This window comes from Coregonus lavaretus (genome assembly GCF_964263955.1).
Source record: "Coregonus lavaretus genome assembly, chromosome: 30".
Lineage (NCBI taxonomy): Eukaryota > Metazoa > Chordata > Actinopteri > Salmoniformes > Salmonidae > Coregonus > Coregonus lavaretus.
Window position 1 is genome coordinate 29725200 of NC_140017.1, and position 20058 is coordinate 29745257.

Sequence of the window (20058 nt, forward strand, 5' to 3'; positions counted from 1 at the left end):
TATATATATATATATATACACACACACACACACACACACAATAGCCAAATCCACTAATTTGAAGGGGTGTCCACATACTTTGTACATATAGTGTAAATTGCAACTGTTACCTTTGACAGAGCTGTACATGACCACCACCTACTGGATAGTTCACTCACAACACCGTTCATTACTGAAAGAAAAGCATTTTAGATTACTGACCCCATGTCTCAAAGTCATCAAAAATGTAGCACGAGGAGGCATTTGTACGGTTGTTCTTAAAAAAATCTCTGTATTTACATTGTTTTAACAGACAGGCAGAAACCGACAAAGAACGCGTATTTACAGAGTACAAGAGTTAAAACGAGAGCTAAAACAATCCGACACTATTTACACCATGGATGACAGGACTCAGAACAGGTTTAACAACAAACTTTTCTGCAACACTACCAAATATCACAAGAAGGAGTCCATGGGAGGTACTGTACACTTAAAAATAAAAATAAAAAACGACCACAATGGTTCATGTACAGGATATCCAACTGAAAAGCACCGAATCAATCATATTTACATGAATATACTGTACATACAAATGTGTGTATAAGCATGTAAGGGTCCATGAATGTATAGCTAGCTACCTGTGGTGCAAACGTAGCAACAACAACAAAAACATGTGAGTACTACAATTTCAATATCACAAAATAAAATGTTTTGGCTACATGAGCTGGCTGAAAAATAAGGAAATGTTATATAATATATATATAACTAGACTGGCAAAAAAAATTGACAAATATTTGAAGTCCAATGATCGAGAGGAATTGACAAAAACTTTCAGTCAATCTAAATCAGTAGTTCTCAACTGGTTTTGCCTCGGGACCCAAATTGAACCAAATAGTCTCAGTCGCGACCCAATATCCGCATCATGAAAAACAAAATCGCCAAAATGCAATCCGGAAAACTTTTGAATGCTATATTGATAGTAAATGGCGGCAGGTAGCTTAGTGGGTAAGAGCGTTGTGCCAGTAACCGCAAGGTCGCTGGTTCTAATCCCCGGGCCGACTAGGTGAAAAATCTGTCGATGTGCCCTTAAGCAAGGCACTTAACCCTAATTGCTCCTGTAAGTCGCTCTGGATAAGAGCGTCTGCTAAATGACAAATGTAAAATGTAGCAATTATATGACAAGGGAACAACATTCCCACCTCTTTCATTGTCAATAATTAAATGTTGCCCATATTCTTGATGTTAATAAACTCACTGGTGTGAGACCACAAAATCAACCAAAATAGTGCTGCTAATAGCTCTATATTGAAAATACTGTGATTGAAGAGATACATTTTTTATAATTGTAAGTTCATTATCATTTCTACACACTTTCTACCTGGTTTAAGTCATCTAAGTTTAGACTAGTATTTCTTCATACATTTTTACTCAGACAGCCTCCCATGACCCAAATTTGGGTCGCGACCCACCAGTTGAAAATCGCTTATCTAAATAACAGATTTGAGATACTGATTTTAATGCGAAAGTATAAACAAAATAAATTAAAATATATTTTTTCCCTGTGTACCAACCAGCTCTCTAGGGTTCCCTTAGGTTTGACTGGAAAGATTTGAAAAAGAGAGCATTTGGGCTATGGAACAGAGTTGCACTTGGTGGAGTTTGATAGTCTGTCTGCCCCCTCTTGGCTGGGGGTGGTATTGGCAGGGGTGGTTTTGGCAGGGGTGGTATTGGCGGTGGCAGATCCCTCTTCTTTGGGCTGCTTGCTGGCGAACTCAACAATGCTGAAGACAAACTGCATGCAGCCCAGTTTGATGTAGCTGCCGTGGTGGAGCAGCGCTGTGCCCTCCCAGCCGGCCCCGCTGCCACCGATCAGGCTGGAACTGCTAGCCTTGCAATTACAGGAGAGCCTGGGTCCTCCCTGGGGCTGGCTGCTCATCACTCCCCCTGATGGCATCAGACCAGTCCTGGGGCCTGGCCCAGCCTCAGCCCCCTCCTCCTGCTCTCTCATCTTACAGCGGCCTGAAGAAAGAGGGCACCATCACTCACAAGTCTCCTACAGACACACAGGGCTGGCCAAACCACACACACCCCACCTCTACAGGTTTAAGGTGATGGGGCATAACATACACCCACCTGCATGTTGCACACAGGAGAGACATGGGGTTTCAAACTCAGCTAAATTGCTAGTGTGTGTGTGTACACATATGCTGTGTGTTACTTACGGACAATGCCCTGCACTTTGGACACCAGGCCATTAGCCGGGCTAGGGGAGGCCTTTTCAGAGAAGTCACAGGAGTAGAGCACGTTGTCCACCGTGGTCCCATGCTCACTGTAGTTGAGCAGCTCGTAGTGCTTGGTGTTCTACACACAGGTACAAGATAACCATCAGTCATGTTGTCTGTAGTGCTACTGTTAATTCAAATAGTGCTCACTGCTCAGGTCATAGCAATGGGAAAAATAATTTTTGTTCGGCAAGCTTTCAGTGTCTCAAACAGGATAGACAACCTACCCCGTCGTAAAAGATGCAGGCGTGTTTTCCAGATACATAATTACAATGCCCATAGTTTGTAAGGCACACATCCATGTCAGCACCTACACAGGGTTGTCAGAGAGAAAGACTGATGAGACTTTGTTCCATGTTGAGTAAAGATCACAGTATTTCATAACACAGCATGGGCGGTCCTTACCAGCTCCTATGTACAGGGTCCTATAAGACATGTTGATGGCTCCTCCCTTCCCCATGAGTGGATAGAACGTTGCTCTCGCCTGCACCTCCTTCTGTTGTTCTGTGATTGCTACAGATTGTGGAGGATTACATTTTATTGTATAACATTCCTATGCCACTAAAATGAAACTGCCAGACGGGGGGGGTCTTACCCTCTGTGCGTGGTGCGGGAGATTGAGGTTTGAGGGCGACGGTGGGAGGAGGGGTAGCGGTTAGACAGCTGCCTTGGGGGGTTGGGGCCACTTTGGGGGGGAACAGCTGCTGTATCCTCTGCCAGGCCAGGAGTTTGACTAACTCCTCATCCAGGTTACTCACCTCGATCTCTGTATGAACAAAAACGTCAACAAGTTTCAACGTCATCATAGACTTCACTTGAAACAATCCTGTATCTCAGCTATTATCTGACAGCAGCATTACAGGCCATTTAATCAGCATGGCCGAAACATTAATGCACTGATGCAACTTTTTATAAAGTACACATTTTTAAACTGGACAGCAAGAGATGCTCATCACCTAGGCCTAATTATGAACAGTGGTACTGTTAGAATGGGGTTGAGGTAGCTACTTACCCCCATCCCCTTCCATCATGGCCTTCATGCCTCCAGACAGGTCTGCTATGGAGGAGGAGGAGATGGAGCTGGGTAACATGGAGCTGCCCTTTAGATCTGGCCCTGGGGAGAAACCGTGAGGTGTGGTGGTGGGCTGTCTTGCTGTGCTGGAGTCTTTGACGGCTCTGGGTGGGGTGAAGACATGGACACCCGGGGTGGGGCTTGGGCAGAGCGTCAGCTCACTGCAGCAGCTCAGAGGGGTGGCCTGAGCCCCTGCCTTGCCTGGAGGAGTCCCGTGGGCCTGGCTCTTGACGTCCTGCCCTGTAGCTGCACACGTCGAAGGGGGACAGCCTTTCTGAGTGCAAGACTCCAGGGGGCTGCCCCTCTCCGTTTTAACCACAACCCCTCTTCTCAGGTGGTTGGGTAGCCCCAGAGCAGAGGTTGGGAGTGAGGCTGGAGGGGTGAGTATGTGCAGCTGGAGCTCTGTCTGTCTGCATGCATCTGAGGCAGCGTCACACACTACCGGCCCGTTGGCTTGTACAGGCTGTTCCGTTAGGGGCCCGTTGACTTTCCTGCACGTCAGACAGTTCTGACATGGCCTCACCGTGCAGCTGCAGCTTTCCTGGCCCTGTGAGAGTTCCTTCAGTACCGGGGCCCCCTGGGTGCCATCAGATGTACGGCAGGGCTTAGAGCAGGGGGAAGGCAGGGCAGAAGCTGTCCTTTCTGCAAGGGGCAGAGAGCTGGTCTCCTCTAGAGCAACACAGGGCTTAATGTCTTTCTGTTCCTTGTCTGTCTGTTCAGAGTCCCAGTCTGACAAGGACTTCTGCTTGCCAGATAAATGTCGCATGATGCTGCACTGGAGCGCCATGACGTCTCGAAGCCACTGAACAACAAAGAAAAAAACATTTCAGTGAAAAGAACAAGCACCTTCACCCGTCCAGTAACTCCAAATAAACATACATTTACAGTTATTACACATTCAATAATTTGCAGTTAATCCCTAGCATGTCTCCTATGCTCCTAGCTGGGCCAGAGCCCATTGATTTGTTTATCAAGTGCTTCAGATGTGTCTCAGGCACAGCCCAAAGGAACCACTGAATCCCAGTGTAGTAGACAGTTACTAGTGGGTGAGTTTCTGCTGTGTCTGCCATGCCTACCTCCTGTTGCTCCGCCTGGCTGGTAAAATGCTGAGGGGAGCAGTCCTGGTTTGGGACGCCATTACATATCAGCTCCCCGTTACGCACCCCTGCTGGAGCCAACATGGCCGGGGGGTTCTTGTACTGGGACTTAACAGCGTCGGGTACCTGTACGGCACACACACATTATATTATTTACAGGAGCAGTGAAGTCCCATTGTGGTTCTTCACATTCATAATTCATTCACTCTTAAAGCAGCTTAGTTGACAAATCAATAATTTATTGAAAATCTGTCTTCATCACCACTACAGTATTTCCAAGTGAAGACAAGCAAAAACTGATTTCATAACATTATATGGCTTTTACTCTGGGACAGATTCAGCATAAGCTACCTTGAGCGCCTTCGTCTTGTGGTGGACACCGCTGCGGACAGGCGGGTTCTGTCGGTGGACCCATCGCAGGAAGTCCACCTTGACGGCATGCTGGGATATCCTGTCCTGGAACTGGTCTAAGAGCTGGCAGCGGCTGGTTAGGGACATGCTCCTCTGCTTCAGCTGGAGAACAGGACAGGAGGCCATGTCAGGAACAGAGCGACGTCTATCCCTGAATCAACCCTTAGCCCGACACCATGCACTTGTAACAAGTCTACAAACCCTAAAGCTCAGCTGGAGAACAGGTCACGTCAGTAACGGAATAACTTCTACATACTACGGTTGAGAGATATCACCCAAACACAACTACAAACCCTTTTCCTTTACAGAGAAAACACAGCCATTCCTGTCTAAAAATCACCATATCCTTACTGTTTTTAGGCCTGCCAAAAAACTGAAACCCAATTCCATGCATGAGGATGCTTGGCCACCAGATAATGCCAGGGGGTTGGCTGCTCCGCTTACCACCAAGTGCTCCATATGGTTGGGGCACATCCATCTGCCTGTGGGCATGGCAGTGAGTGGGGGGTCCAGGCAGTCCATGTGGAAGAGCAGAGGGCAATAGTCACACTGAACCAAGGGGGCCATTCTACAGCTCCTATAGGACAGAGAGGAGCACAGAGAGGAGCACAGAGGAGGACAGAGAGGAGCACAGAGAGGAGCACAGAGAGGAGCACAGAGAAAGACAGATTGGAGGACAGAGAGGAGACGGTAAGATTGGATTAGCAAGGTCAGCCAACTACTGCACGCAGACACATACACAAACTCTGAAAATATAAGTGGTGGAGTCTATTTAGATTCCCCAAATACAGATTGTATTTGAAAAATGTGTGTTGATATAACTAACGATGACATTGCGGGTTTGGTTGACTAATCATACCTTGTGCAGGAGAAGCACACCCTGACTGGCAGAGGAACGAGGCCGTTGGGGTCCATCTCATGCTGTGGCCTCCTGAAAGTCTTCATGATCAGCTCCTCTTTCCTCCTCCGTTTACTGCTGCCTGGCAGTGCTGTGGTGCAAGTGAGCTCGTTGGGCAGCTGGAACTGCGAGGGGTTCCTCTCCATGGCGGCGGCGATGAGCAGCTGAAAGGGCCTCTTGAGGAGCCGTGGTGTGGGGGTAGGGGTGGTGGTGGTGGTGGCTCGCTCAGGTTCAGAGCCCTGGGCCACCACCCCCTCCTCTGCCTTGGCCACCCCCTCCTCTGCCTTGGCCACCCCCTCCTCTGCATCGTTCTGCTCCTCCGAGGGGGTGGGTGTGCCCGGTCGCTCAAGGCGCTCCAGACGCTCGAGATGCACGGCAGCCACCCGCAGACCAGGTCCTGCTGCTCCGACCCCGGGGGGCAGCCTGTCCAGACGCAGCGTAGTGGTGGTAATGGTGGTGGTGCCCCGCTCCAGTTCAGCTGCAGGGGGGGGTGAGCGTTTGGAGAGGGGCCTCTCCCTCTCCAGCAGGCCATTTGTCGGCTCAGTCTTCTGCTCCCGCTTCTGAGGGTGACAGTCAGATAGCAGAGTCAGGGACCAGCTAGGATCAGACAGTATTCACCACTACTAGGGTTGTTGCAATACTTTGACTCGTATTGATACATTGTAAATGGGTGTTAACAGCCTAACACACCTGAAGCATAATACCATCTCTCTGTTGTGAGCATCATCATGTATTGTTGAACACTCACCTTTCTGCGGACGTTGCAGCGATGACACATCCAGTCACCAGGGGGCAGCATTCCTTCACTCAATGGTGGGTTACTATGGGAACCACAAAGAAACAGCCATAAAAATGACTTTTCTGCTAGTCATTTTATTCATAGGTCCAATGTGGATCAATTACCATGTAAGCTTTATAAGGCCTAATGCCAAACAACTCATAATACACCATTGGTCAGAGCATCTATGTACTTTTGAGGCATAGTCTATAATTGGGGTATAGGGGAGTGATGTAATTGACCTTTGCTGGAACAGGTCTATGTTTGGAAATACCACAACAATGTGTATAGCACATCAAAATACACCTTTTAATACCTAATGCCAAACCCTACTTTCATGCTTGAGTGTTTACTGTTAGAATGGCTTCTTTTCCAAATGCCTGTCTCTATCTAGTGGGCTTAATGTGACACTGCCTGGCATGCCAACTTGTCAAAACAAGAGAAGACTTAGTCAATATTGAATACAGTTTTAACTTTATCTTTTAAATCACTAACGCAGTAAAGGTAAGCACTACTAACATTTCCCACAACAATGTTGTTGTACTCCAGACCGGTGTCAGATACATTTTCACTCTGTCTCGGACAATGAAGACTCAATTTCTTCCCGAGACAGCTCCCATTCAGTCAGCGCATAAAGCCACTTCGCCAGGCCAAATATCCACACTCCTTTCATGACACATTCATTTCTTATGGCCTATTGAAACCTGGGCTTCGTACTTTACTGGTAACTTTAGTGTCCATTACTTTCATTGAAAAATGTTGTCAAATTTCCTTGGTAGGGAAATTGGGAGGGAAATTGTTTGAAAGATGCATGCTCACTGTTAGTAAGGGGAGACCGGAGGAAGTTGTAACATATTTTGTATTTTATCTATTATAGACTTGGGTTACTGGTAATATGAAGAGTGTATCTTTATTTGCCCTCAGCATGCATTTAGTTTCACCATTCTGAATGTCTAAAGAATCAATATGTTCTTCTTAAAATTTGAACACAGAAAATGTTTTACTGTTATCATGGCAATTTCACACAATTACAATCATCGTCTTGAATTGATCTCACTTTAGGTGGTCTACGAACACAACACCTGGCTGTGATGCTCAAACTCTATTCTACCACCCAGTTTATACAGCCTGACATCATAATGAATTGTTGGAATGCTTTCAGATGTTTCTAATCTACTACATATACAGCTATTGCAATGGCAGTTGTCACTGTGATTGTAGGATGTAACTGAAATTAAATCACATTGCTGATGTTACCAGCAATGTCAAATTTTACAGTCCACCCAAGGGGATATGCAAATGTTCTATTTGCAAAGACCAAGATTATACTCAGTACTGTAGGTGGAAAGCCTTGTACTGTAGCCTAGCTCACAACCAAGACCTGCACTACTGGTAGGCTGGACAATAGAACGAGTCAAAATTCACCCAAGGCTGAAAAACGGCCAAAGAACATTGGCTGAGCTGGAACATTAGCGCGAGGCCATAGAAAATGAATTGAAACGAACCATCGCTGTGCCTCTTCTGACTGGAATGATCCTTCAAATTCAATTTTTCCTAAATGGCACCAAAACATTTCTACCTTTTTATTTTACCACTACAATCGGTTCATAGGGCGAAACTGAAAAATAACTTGTGTAGAAAGTAAACATCTGCACCTCGATGGTGCCAAGTGTGCTTATGTCTGCCTAACGAGGAAGTAGGAAAAAATGGGCAACTTCTGACTTTTTCCTGATCTAGCGATCATTGACAGCAGAGTACGCTGCCCAACCTTATGTCATAAGAAAGAGGAGATTATCCTGATTAAAATGGCGTCCGACTTGAAAAAAATCAAAATATACACATTGTGAGATATTTGGTTAAATATACCAGCATGCCTCTCCATAGGAAAACAATTGGGGGTGCTCAGAGTTCCAAGGGCAGAAAATATTTCAGGGCTAGCGTTTGATGACAATGGAGTACGCTGCCCAGCCTTACATAATTAGAAAGAGGAGATTATCATGATTAAAATGGTGTCCGACTTGAGAAAATCTAAATATAATAACTTCAAACCATTAAAATACATACATTGAGATATTTGGCAAAATAGACAGACGTCCCCATTTCCCCAAAACAATGGCAGTCTGAAAGTTCTAAGAGCAGTCTTATTTAATCAGCTTACCATTTTTCTACTACCATTTGCCTTTTTGTGTTTAACACACAAGCAGGCAGTAACCGAAAGGTGGCTGGATGGAATCCCCGAGCTGACTAGGTGAAAAATCTGTCAATGTACCCTTGAGCAAGGCACTTAACCCTAGTCGCTCTGGATAAGAGCATCTGCTAAATGATTAAAATGTAAATGTAAACTAGGCCTCTACATGAAAGCGTGGCAAGAACATTTTATTTTAATTTTTTTTTAGTTTAGCGCATCTGACTGGTGATTATTTGGCTGGGGTTCAATACTCGCTATAGTTACTATTTTTTTGCTCTCCCAAAAGCAACATAGGCCTAATACAAGATATATAGCTAACTGTAAAGTAATGAGTGACCATTTTAGAAAATCATGGGACATATAGTCTTTGGTTGCATGTTATTTTATGTCAATCATATTGCTGCTTGTAGCCTACAACTGATGCATTGTGGTCTTATGCTGCCATCTATTGGAAATATTTGGCAATTAAAAGTTATTCATTCACGTCAAGACATTGGTGAGGCAGCTGAGAAAGTGTATTTTTCTTATTCATTCCTGAGATCAGCCTCAAACCTGCCAGACCCCAACTGTTGGCCTTTGACAGAGGTTACTAGACCACACCCAGTTCAAGCCACATTTGAGAAATAAAACAAATGTGGCTTGTTTATCAAGTGTTCTGCCTTGCAATAATAAATAATAACAACACAAAAAAGAGGATAATGCATAGATTAACAAAATAATCAAAATGCTATTTAGTACTATAATGGTATTTACTAACATAATATTATTACTCAAATAGTTTCTAAAAGTGTTCTAGGCTACCCTAACCTAGAATGGCCCTGGTGCCGACAACGAAGATGGCGGCCTCGCGACTAGCTCTTAGGAAACTTTGTAGTATTTTGTTTTTTTATGTATTAATTTTTACATTAATAGCTCAGAAAGTGTTTCGTATCATTACATACAGCCGGGGAAAACTATTGGATATCACAGCGGCGGTAACTCACCAGCATTACGACCAGGAATACGACTTTCCCGAAGCAGATCCTTTGTTTGCTCTCCCCAGGGCAACTGAACTGATTCGAGCGGCTGACCCAAACATCGCCGGCGGAGGAGAGGCACTCGGAGCGGCCTGCTGGTTCGACTTAGGAGGCGCCCACACCACCCACCGCTTCCAAGTATACTACTAACTAATGTTCATTCTCTGGTTAACAAGGTCGACGAACTCCGGGCAAGGATTTCTTTCCAGAGAGACATCAAGGCCTGTAACATACTTTGTTTCACAGAAACATGGCTCTCTTGGGATATTCTGTCGAAATCGGTCCAGCCAGATGGGTTCTCAGTTCATCACGCAGACAGGAATAAATATCTCTCCGGGAAGCAGAAGGGCAGAGGTGTGTGTTTCATGATTAACGACTCATGGTGTAATTGTAGTAACATACAGGAACTCAAGTTTTTTTGTTCACCCGACCTAGAATATCTCAATCAAATGCCGACAATATTATCTCCCAAGATAATTTTCTTAGGTTATAGTCATGGCTGTGTATATCCCCCTTCAAGCCGATACTACGACGGCCCTCAAAGAACTTCACTGGACTTTATGCAAACTGGAAACCACATTTCCTGAGGCTGCATTTATCTTAGCCGGGGATTTTAACAAAGCAAATTTGAGGACTAGGCTGCCGAAGTTCTATCAACATATCGACTGTTGTACTCGCGCTGCCAAAATCCTCGACCATTGCTATTCAAACTTACGTGATGGTTATAAGGCCCTCCCCTGCCCTCCTTTGAGCAAATCTGACCACAACTCCACTTTGCTCCTCCCTTCCTATAGGCAGAAACTCAAACAGGAAATACCTGTGCTAAGGACTATTCAACGCTGGTCTGACTAATTGGAATCCAAGCTCAAAGATTGTTTTGATCAAGCGGACTGGGATATGTTCCGGGTAGCTTCCGAAAATAATTTAGACGAATACACTGAAACGGTGACTGAGTTTATCAGGAAGTGTATAGGTGATGTTGTGCCCACTGTGACTATTAAAACCTACCCTAACCAGAAACCTTGGATAGATGGCAGCATTCGCGCAAATCTGAAAGCGTGAACCACCGCATTCAACCATGGCAAGGTGACTGGGAATATGGCAGAATACAAACAGTGTAGCTACTCACTCCGCATGGCAATTAAACTGGCAAAACATCAGTATAGAGACAAAGTGGAGTCGCAATTCAACAGCTCAGACACGAGACGTATGTAGCAGGGTATACAGACAATCACGGACTACAAAAGGAAAACCAGCCACGTCACCGACACACTAGGTCTGAACCCCGCCCTGTGCAACTGGGTCCTGGACTTCCTGACGGGCCGCCCCCAGGTGGTGAAGGTAGGAAACAACATCTCCACTTCGCTGATCCTCAACACTGGGGCCCCACAAGGGTGCGTGCTCAGCCCCCTCCTGTACTCCCTGTTCACCCATGACTGCGTGGCCAAGCACGCCTCCAACTCAATTATCAAGTTTGCAGACGACACAACAGTAGTAGGCTTGATTACCAACAATGACGAGACCGCCTACAGGGATGAGGTGAGGGCTCTGGGAGTGTGGTGCCAGGAAAATAACCTCTCACTCAACATCAACAAAACAAAGGAGATGATCGTGGACTTCAGGAAACAGCAGAGGGTGCACCCCCCTATCCACATCGACGGGACCGCAGTGGAAAAGGTGGAAAGCTTCAAGTTCCTTGGCGTACACATCACTGACAAACTCAAATGGTCCACCCATGCAGACAGTGTGGTGAAAAAGGCACAACAGAGCCTCTTCAACCTCAGGAGGCTGAAGAAATTCGGCTTGGCACCTAAAACCCTCAAACTTTTACAGATGCACAATTGAGACCATCCTGTCGGGCTGTATCACCACCTGGTACGGCAACTGCACTGCCCGCAGGGCTCTCCAGAGGGTGGTGCGGTCTGCCGAACGCATTCCCAGGGGCAAACTACCCACCCTCCAAGACACATAAAGCACCCGATGTCACAGGAAGGCCAAAAAGATAATCAAGGACATCAACCACCCGAGCCACTGCATGTTCACTCCGCTATCATCCAGAAGGCGAGGTCAGTACAGGTGCATCAAAGCTGGGACAGAGAGAATGAAAAACAGCTTCTATGTCAAGGCCATCAGACTGTTAAATAGCCATCACTAGCACATTAGAGGCTGCTGCTGCCTATTGAAATCACTGGCCACGTTAAGAAATGGAACACTAGTCACTTTAATAATGTTTACATATCTTGCACTACTCATCTCATATGTATATACTGCATTCTATTCTATAATATTCTACTGTATCTTAGTCCATGCAGCCCTGTCATTGCTTGTCCATATACAGTTGAAGTCGGAAGTTTACATAGGTTGGAGTCATTAAAACTTGTTTTTCAACCACTACACACATTTCTTATTAACAAACTATCGTTTTGGCAAGTCGGTTAGGACATCTACCTTGTGCATGACACGTAATTTTTCCAACAGTTGTTTACAGACAGATTATTTCACTTATAATTCACTGTATCACAATTCCAGTGGGTCAGAAGTTTACATACACTAAGTTGACTGTGCATTTAAACAGCTTGGAAAAATTCCAGAAAATGATGTCATGGCTTTAGAAGCTTCTGATAGGCTAATTGACATCATTTGAGTCAATTGGAGGTGTACCTGTGGATGTATTTCAAGGCCTACCTTCATACTCAGTACCTCTTTGCTTGACATCATGGGAAAATCAAAATAAATCAGCCAAGACCTCAGAAACAAATTTGTAGACCTCCACAAGTCTGGTTCATCCAAACGCCTGAAGGTACCACGTTCATCTGTACAAATAATAGTACGCAAGTATAAACACCATGGGACCACGCAGCCGTCATTCCACTCAGGAAGGAGATGCGTTCTGTCTCCTAGAGATGAACGTACTTTGGTGCGAAAAATGCAACTCAATCCCAGAACAGCAGCAAAGGACCTTGTGAAGATGCTGGAGGAAACAGGTACAAAAGTATCTATTTCCACAGTCAAATGAGTCCTATATCGACATAACCTGAAAGGCCGCTCAGCAAGGAAGAAGCCACTGGTCCAAAACCACCATAGAAAAAGACTACGGTTTGCAACTGCACATGGGGACAAAGATCATACTTTTTGGAGAAATTTGGCCATAATGACCATCGTTAGTGGTGGCGCAGTGATCTAAGGCACTGCATCGCAGTGCTAGCTGTGCCACTAGAGATCCTGGTTCGAATCCAGGCTCTGTCGTAGCCGGCCGCGACCGGGAGACCCATGAGGCGGCGCACAATTGGCCCAGCGTCGTCCAGGGTAGGGGAGGGAATGGCCGGCAGGAATGTAGCTCAGTTGGTAGAGCATGGCGTTTGCAACGCCAGGGTTGTGGGTTCGATTCCCACAGGGGGGCCAGTATGAAAAATAAAACAAATAAAAAATAATGTATGCACTCACTAACTGTAAGTCGCTCTGGATAAGAGCGTCTGCTAAAATGTCTAAAATGTAAAAATGTTATGTTTGGAGGAAAAAGGGGGGCAGCTTGCAAGCCGAAGAACACCATCCCAACCGTGAAGCATGGGGGTGGCAGCCTCATGCTGTGGGGGTGTTTTGCTGCAGGAGGGACTGGTGCACTTCACAAAATAGATGGCATCATGAGGAAGGAAAATTATGTGAATATATTGAAGCAACATCTCAAGACATCAGTCAGGAGTTAAATCTTGGACGCAAATGGGTCTTCCAAATGGACAATGACCCCAACCATACTTACAAAGTTGTGGAAAAATGGCTTAAGGACAACAACGTCAAGGTATTGGAGTGGCCATCACAAAGCCCTGACCTCTATCCTATAGAAAATGTGTGGGCAGAACTGAAAAAGTGTGTGCGAGCAAGGAGGCCTACAAACCTGACTCAGTTACACCAGCTCTGTCAGGAGGAATGGGCCAAAATTCACCCAACTTATTGTGGGAAGCTTGTGGAAGGCTACCCGAAACATCTGGCCCAAGTTAAACAATTTAAAGGCAATGCTACCAAATACTAATTGAGTGTATGTAAACTTCTGACCCACTGGGAATGTGATGAAATAAATAAAAGCTGAAATAAATCACTCTACTATTATTCTGACATTTCACATTCCTAAAATAAAGTGGCGATCCTAACTGACCTATAACAGGGAATTTTTACTAGGATTAAATGTCAGGAATTGTGAAAAACTGAGTTTAAATGTATTTGGCTAAGGTGTATGTAAACTTCCGACTTCAACTGTATGTATATATTTTTAAATTCCATTCCTTACTAGTTTTTTTTTTGTATTGGGTATATGTTGTGAAATTGTTAGATATTACTTGTTAGATATTACTGCACTGTCAGAGCTAGAAGCACAAGCATTTTGCTACACCCGCTATAACATCTGCTAAACACGTGTATGTGACAAATAACATTTGATTTGATAAATTTGGGGTTAAGGCTAAAATAGGTTATACGCAGGGTTAGAGTTTCTGAATTGCACTTTGTGACATCTGCTGATGTAATAGGGCTTTATAAATAAATGTGATTTATTGTTAGGTTCAGGGTTTTTAAGGCAAAAAACAGTATGGGTTTATAGCTCTTGCTCCTCCCTGTGGCCTTCTGTGCGTACAACATACTTCATTCGCGACACTTGCTAGGATCATAATCTGAGGTAGCAACTGCATCAGATCTACAAATCTATGAACTAGACCTATCCATTTGGTTTGCAACTCAGTGAACCTGCGCAGCATTCGCTCAATTCTAAGCCTACGAACGAACAGATTTCAATGCAAATTACCCAGCAGCCATTTACAAAACAACAAATCCTATTAAAAAAATGGTTATTTCTTAATAGAAAAATGTATTCTGGCTGTTTAAATCAGAGAAATGTGGTTAACCGTGACCAGAAAATGTTTAACGTCTGATGGCTATGCGCCAGCCATCGCTAACACTGTGGGTCACCACAACGTGTACCCAGGTGAACAGTGAGCTTGCACACTAAGTAGCCGTGTTTATAGTAAGTTTCCTGAGGTAAGCCTACAAGGTTAACACGGGCAGGTCTAATTGCAAACAATAGAAAAGCTGGCATTGTGACGCAGAACAATGGGCTGGGAATAGAATGTTCGGAAGGCGAGAAGATGCCACGGTGCTCAATAGAACTAACAAGAGCTGGCAGGGTGAAAAATGCCCTAAAATATGGCCAGTTTTTTCGCGATTACTTCATAACTACGGCAAGCAGCTGGGACATAATATTATGAAACTGGGCTCCATGACGGATGCAATGAACTAGTTATCAGAAAAAGCGTTGTTAAAAATGTAATGTGTCCAGCCTACTACTGGCTCATATAATGAAAACTGTAGCTACCAACCAACATGATACATAGCCTGATGTTGCACAACTGTGTGGTGCAAATGTCTGAGTCCCCAATATACAAATAATAATATGCTAATCTCAAATCGAGTTAAAGATTTATTATCATAATTATATTCCTGCTAAAACCCAGAGAAACGTCAGTAAAATGGCACTGGAATAAAAAGTTTTTCCCAGGGAGGTCGCCATATTGTAAACAGAGCGAAGAGCAGCCTCGACTCCATTTTTGGCCAGCGTTTCCCAGCGCTCTCTCAGTCAGAGCTGGTGAGAGACGATGCCTGGAGCCAGGCAGACCGAGGCGTGGGCTGATTGCAAGCATTTTACCGGCTAATTTTAACCACGTCCTGGTTGCTGTGTCACAATCCTCTTCCTAGTATGGTTGAAAAAACAACCCCCCCCCCCACCCACCCATTTAACGCATCTCATGTGTGGTATTTTGCACAGCGGCATGGTTCTGCAAGAAGCTGGACTGTCTACACAGGACAGGCGCAGTCATTCTGAATCCAGCAAACCATGCATGATCCTTGCCAAGCTAGTGGGATATAAGTATACTTTCACACATACCAGCATTGTAGATGGAAGGCGGCAGGACAATGGTCACAACACAGAAGGTCCCCTCCCTCATGACAACTATCACAGGTGTCGTGGTTGGTGGCCCTGCTCTTTCTCCGAAGGTCCCTTTCACTCCTCCGACTCCTCTTTTCACCATCCTCTGACTTGGGGGGTGCGAGCAGTGTTTGAATTTGCTGTAACAAGATGAAGATGTCTGAGAAATCTGGATAGCCTAATTGAACTATCTTCACAGCCCATGTAGGTTTGTTTACCGTCTTGCTAGCACATCAAACGAATAACGTTAAGTGTATGATTCAGTATCATGTCAGTAACATATCCTTTTTGATACTAGTTAGGTCAGTAAACTAAATCGCCTATTGCTGGAAGCTAGGGGCTTTACTGTAACGTTTAGTGAGTCTGCAGCAGTGATCAAAACAGCTGGCAACTAAAATATGGTTTTAAATGTTACTGTAGTGAAGCTAGAGTAATAACGTTTCCCATAAACTAGCTAGCCACACATTGCAAATAAGGGTATTTTGTCTTCATCCTAGCCAACGGCGTTAGGACAAAATTAAAGCCTCAAAATATAGCTAACGTTAGCTAGCTATTTGCTTTCATCTTGCTATCTAGCTAACCATGTCCATTTGGCTGGCTAGCTAGATAGCTAACAAACTTAAATGGTTGTATTTTAACTGACATTAGTAACGTTCTGTGGTGGCATTCCTCACCTCCATTAAACCCCCAGAGGTATCCAGGTCGTACACAATCGTTGGCGTCTCCATTTTGTCCCACATTCACCCAGCAGTCGACGACTTCTTGCAAATAATCCTATGGAACCAGCTAGCTAGTTTCGTTCCACGTCCTGTGTGGATTTGTCAAAAAACCTCCACACACGTTTCCTCCAAATTGCCTTTCTCTGTCTATTACTGTATATTGGAGAGGGAATAACGGACCCAATCAAGGTTAGCTTACGTAGCGACCTCGTATGCAAGCTAGCAACTGCTAGGTATCTGCTGTATCTGAATAAAATATAAACGTTAGGCACACACTAGACTGATAGCTACCTATTTCGCCAACGGTACTGTACCGTCGGTAGCTAGTTAACGTTAGTTTGACACACCAGCCATCAAGCAATGTTTGCTTGCTAACCACTGCAAGAATATCACGAATGTTATGAGTTTCTCAAAACCTCAACTTTGAGCCTATTCTAAACGGTCTTGTTATCAGGTTGCTGAACAACTGAATGTATATGTGAGGCCTAGCCATGGTTCTTGTTTCTGCTCCTAGCTAAGATTAGAAGACGATTGAAAATTCTGCAAACCCGCTCGCTTCCACTTTGCATTGTCAACAGTCAGAATACACAAAATGTAAAATGCTCGCAACGTTAAGCGTTATTTCAACAATGGGTTCCAAAATGCGTTTTGTTGTTATTCTTCCAACAGTGCAGGATCCTCAAGAAAGGTATTTTTGTTCCGAGTTGGCGCAACCGCGAATGAAATTACGTTAGAGCATGCGCGTTTCAAGATTGTTGAAAAACATGGCCGCCGCAGCATATAAACGGTTGTCACTAGTTACCACAGCCATAAAGTCCAAATTGGGTATATCGTCAAAATTAATGACAACTAAAATGTGCTTTTTGGTCTAGGTTAGCAGTGTGGGCAAGGTTCAAAAGCAGACTTTAAGAAGATACATTGTAGAAATAGGAGGGGTTTACCCATAACTATGACTTTGTGGCTGTGGTAACTAGAGACGACGACACATAAACTAATAAAAATGTCATGCACATGGGAAGCCCTCAAAGACAAACGAGTACGTTTTTATAATCTTTGGTTGCGGTTTTCATCCCGTTTTTAGGTAGCTAGCAATAAACTGGTTAGCTAACGTTATTAATATTAGCTAGCGCTGCTAAGTTGTGAAATAACAGCTAGTTAACTACGCCACAGTCTTGTTCAGCTTTAACGAGCTATCTTCCCCTCTATTTATGCCTGACCACCGACGAAGCTTGCAAGCAAAACTACCCCCCTCATTTCAATGTAGCCTTCGCCCGCCATTTTATTTGGACACAGTATGATCGACGTTCTTCTTCTTCTATGGTAAATTGGCGATCACACAAATTAATGTCCATCCCGCTACATACTGTGCGGGATGAAAACATGATTCCCAAAAAACTGAACAAACAACCAAAAAAACGACCAATAAATAATAAAATAAATCAAGACCCATGGGGCGGCGCACAATTGGCCCAGCGTCGTCCAGGGTAGGGGAGGGAATGGCCGGCAGGGATGTAGCTCAGTTGGTAGAGCATGGCATTTGCAACGCTAGGGTTGTGGGTTCGATTCCAGTATGGAGAAAAAAAAATGGAAAAAAAGAAGGTATGCACTCACTAACTGATAAGAGCGTCTGCTAAATGACTAAAATGTAATGTAAATGTAAACAACTTTTCTGTAAAAATAAATAAAACCTATCTTATCCCTACACAGACTCAAGGGGAACCGGGGATAACATTTACATTTTAGTCATTTAGCAGACGCTCTTATCCAGAGCAACTTACAGTTAAGTGAGTGCATACATTTTCATACTGGCCCCCCGTGATAACGGGTCTTCCTGGCGCCAGTACCCCTTGCAAGTCTTCAGTTGTAAAAATCCTTAAGTCCCAGAAACGTTTCTGCTGCAGCCACAATAATGTCCAGTTTCTTAGACTTCTTTGAGACTTGTGCTGTAGCGTTTATAAATGTGGCAACGAAATCCACCTTTTTAACACACAGGGTATGTTTTGTCTGGAAGCAAACTACAGGCTGTGGTGTATCCACTACCATATCTTCACTAGCATCACTGTTCTCTCAATTATTTTAATCGCCTCCGCAAAGGAGATTCGATTGACCGCTCTAACTTTTGCCACCTCAATCTCCTTCACCCTTACAGGGCACTCCAGGAACTCAGGATCATGATCCCCACCACAATTGCAACACTGTTCTTCAGCAGTCCTGGAAAAGTACTAAATTATCATACTTGAGTAAAAGTAAAGATACCTTAATAGAAAATGACTCAAGTAAAAATCACCCAGTAAAATACTACTTGAGTAAAAGTCTAAAAGTATTTGGTTTTAAATATACTTAAGTATCAAAGGTAAATGGAGTTGCTCAAATGTACTTAAGTATCAAAAGTATCATTTCAACTTCCTTATATTAAGCAAACCAGACGGCACAATTTTCTTGTTTTTTAATTTATTTACGGATAGCCAGGGCCACACTACAACGCTCAGACGTAATTTACAAACAAAGCATGTGTTTAGTGAGTCCGCCAGATCAGAGGCAGTAGGGATGACCAGGGATGTTCTCTTGAAAAGTGTGTCAATTGGACCATTTTCCTGTCAAAATGTAACGAGTACTTTGGGGTGTCAGGGAAAATGTATGGAGTAGAAAGTACATTATTTTATTTTGGAACGTAGTGAAGTTGTCACATCCTGATCTGTTTCACCTGTCTTTGTGATTGTCTCCACCCCCCTCCTGGTGTCGCCCATCTTCCCCAGTGTATTTATAACAGTGTTCTCTGTTGCTAGTTTGTTTTGTCAAGCCTACCAGCGGTTTTCCCCTTGCGCCTGTCTTTTCTAAATTCCTGTTTTCCTACCACCCTGGATTATTGACCTCTGCCTGTCATTCTGTACCGTTTGGACTCTGATCTGGATTCCTGACCTCTGCCGCCCTTGACCTGTCGTTTGCCTGCTCCCTGTTTTTGTAATAAACTTTTACTTCGACACTGTCTGCATCTGGGTCTTCTCCTGAAACGTGATCGAAGTAAAGTACAGATACCAAAACTACTTAAGTAGTACTTAAAGTATTTTTACTTAAGTTCTTTACACCACTGTTCTTCAGTATTGTCTGCACACACTTGAAACATGGCCAAATTCTTACACTGCAGTGGTTTGGGGATGAAAGCTCTTAGAGCGTATCTTCCATAACCAAGGTTAACATGCGTAGGTATTTGCTCTTTGTCGAAAAACAGGACCTACAGACCTTTCTCCATTCACCAAGCGGGTCAGAAGCCGGGCACCAACCACACGAGGAATTCTCTTCAGCTATTCAACCTGAACATCCGTCGTCACCCCCCTGATAACTCCTTTGAGGTGTTCTACTCAGAAGTTCAAAACACAAAATTTATGTTGTCCGGATTCTTGAGGCCCACTGCAATCTTCCTCTGTTCTTCAGAAATACAATTAATCAAAATAAGACCACTCCTGGTCACTCTGACAGACTCCACTTTTCCAAGCGCAGACTTCACCATTTGAGACACCTGAAACGGGTCTCCCACATATGCATCCCAACAAGACGTGATTCATTATCATTCATACACGTATCCTCCACTCCAATTTTAGACAATTTCCTTTTTGTTCCAGTTTTCGATACTCCTGTTGTCCATTCAG

The 20058-nt window shown here is 44.3% G+C and overlaps 1 protein-coding gene across 1 annotated transcript; it reads right to left on the bottom strand.

Moving 5' to 3' along the window:
* Positions 1-45: 45 nt before the first annotated feature.
* LOC311105385 (PHD finger protein 12-like) lies at positions 46-17229 on the bottom strand. Its single transcript, XM_084147530.1, has 13 exons — positions 16367-17229; positions 15651-15832; positions 6488-6560; positions 5701-6299; positions 5286-5418; positions 4782-4943; positions 4410-4556; positions 3274-4135; positions 2857-3027; positions 2667-2774; positions 2489-2571; positions 2202-2340; positions 46-1998 (listed from the first exon to the last, which is right to left on the bottom strand). The coding sequence occupies exons 1-13, from the start codon at positions 16430-16432 to the stop codon at positions 1610-1612; spliced, it is 3114 nt and encodes a 1037-aa protein (XP_084003656.1). The 5' UTR covers positions 16433-17229; the 3' UTR covers positions 46-1609.
* Between the last annotated feature and the right edge of the window lie 2829 nt (positions 17230-20058).

Bases quoted from the DNA above. Each gene is read 5' to 3' on its own strand.
- LOC311105385 (XM_084147530.1), bottom strand. From the start codon at position 16,432: ATGTGGGACAAAATGGAGACGCCAACGATTGTGTACGACCTGGATACC. The intron at 6,300-6,487 runs GTGAGTGTTCAA...TGTCACCCTCAG, and splicing joins GCTGCAACGTCCGCAGAAAG to AAGCGGGAGCAGAAGACTGA. The intron at 3,028-3,273 runs GTAAGTAGCTAC...TTGTTCATACAG, and splicing joins CATGATGGAAGGGGATGGGG to AGATCGAGGTGAGTAACCTG.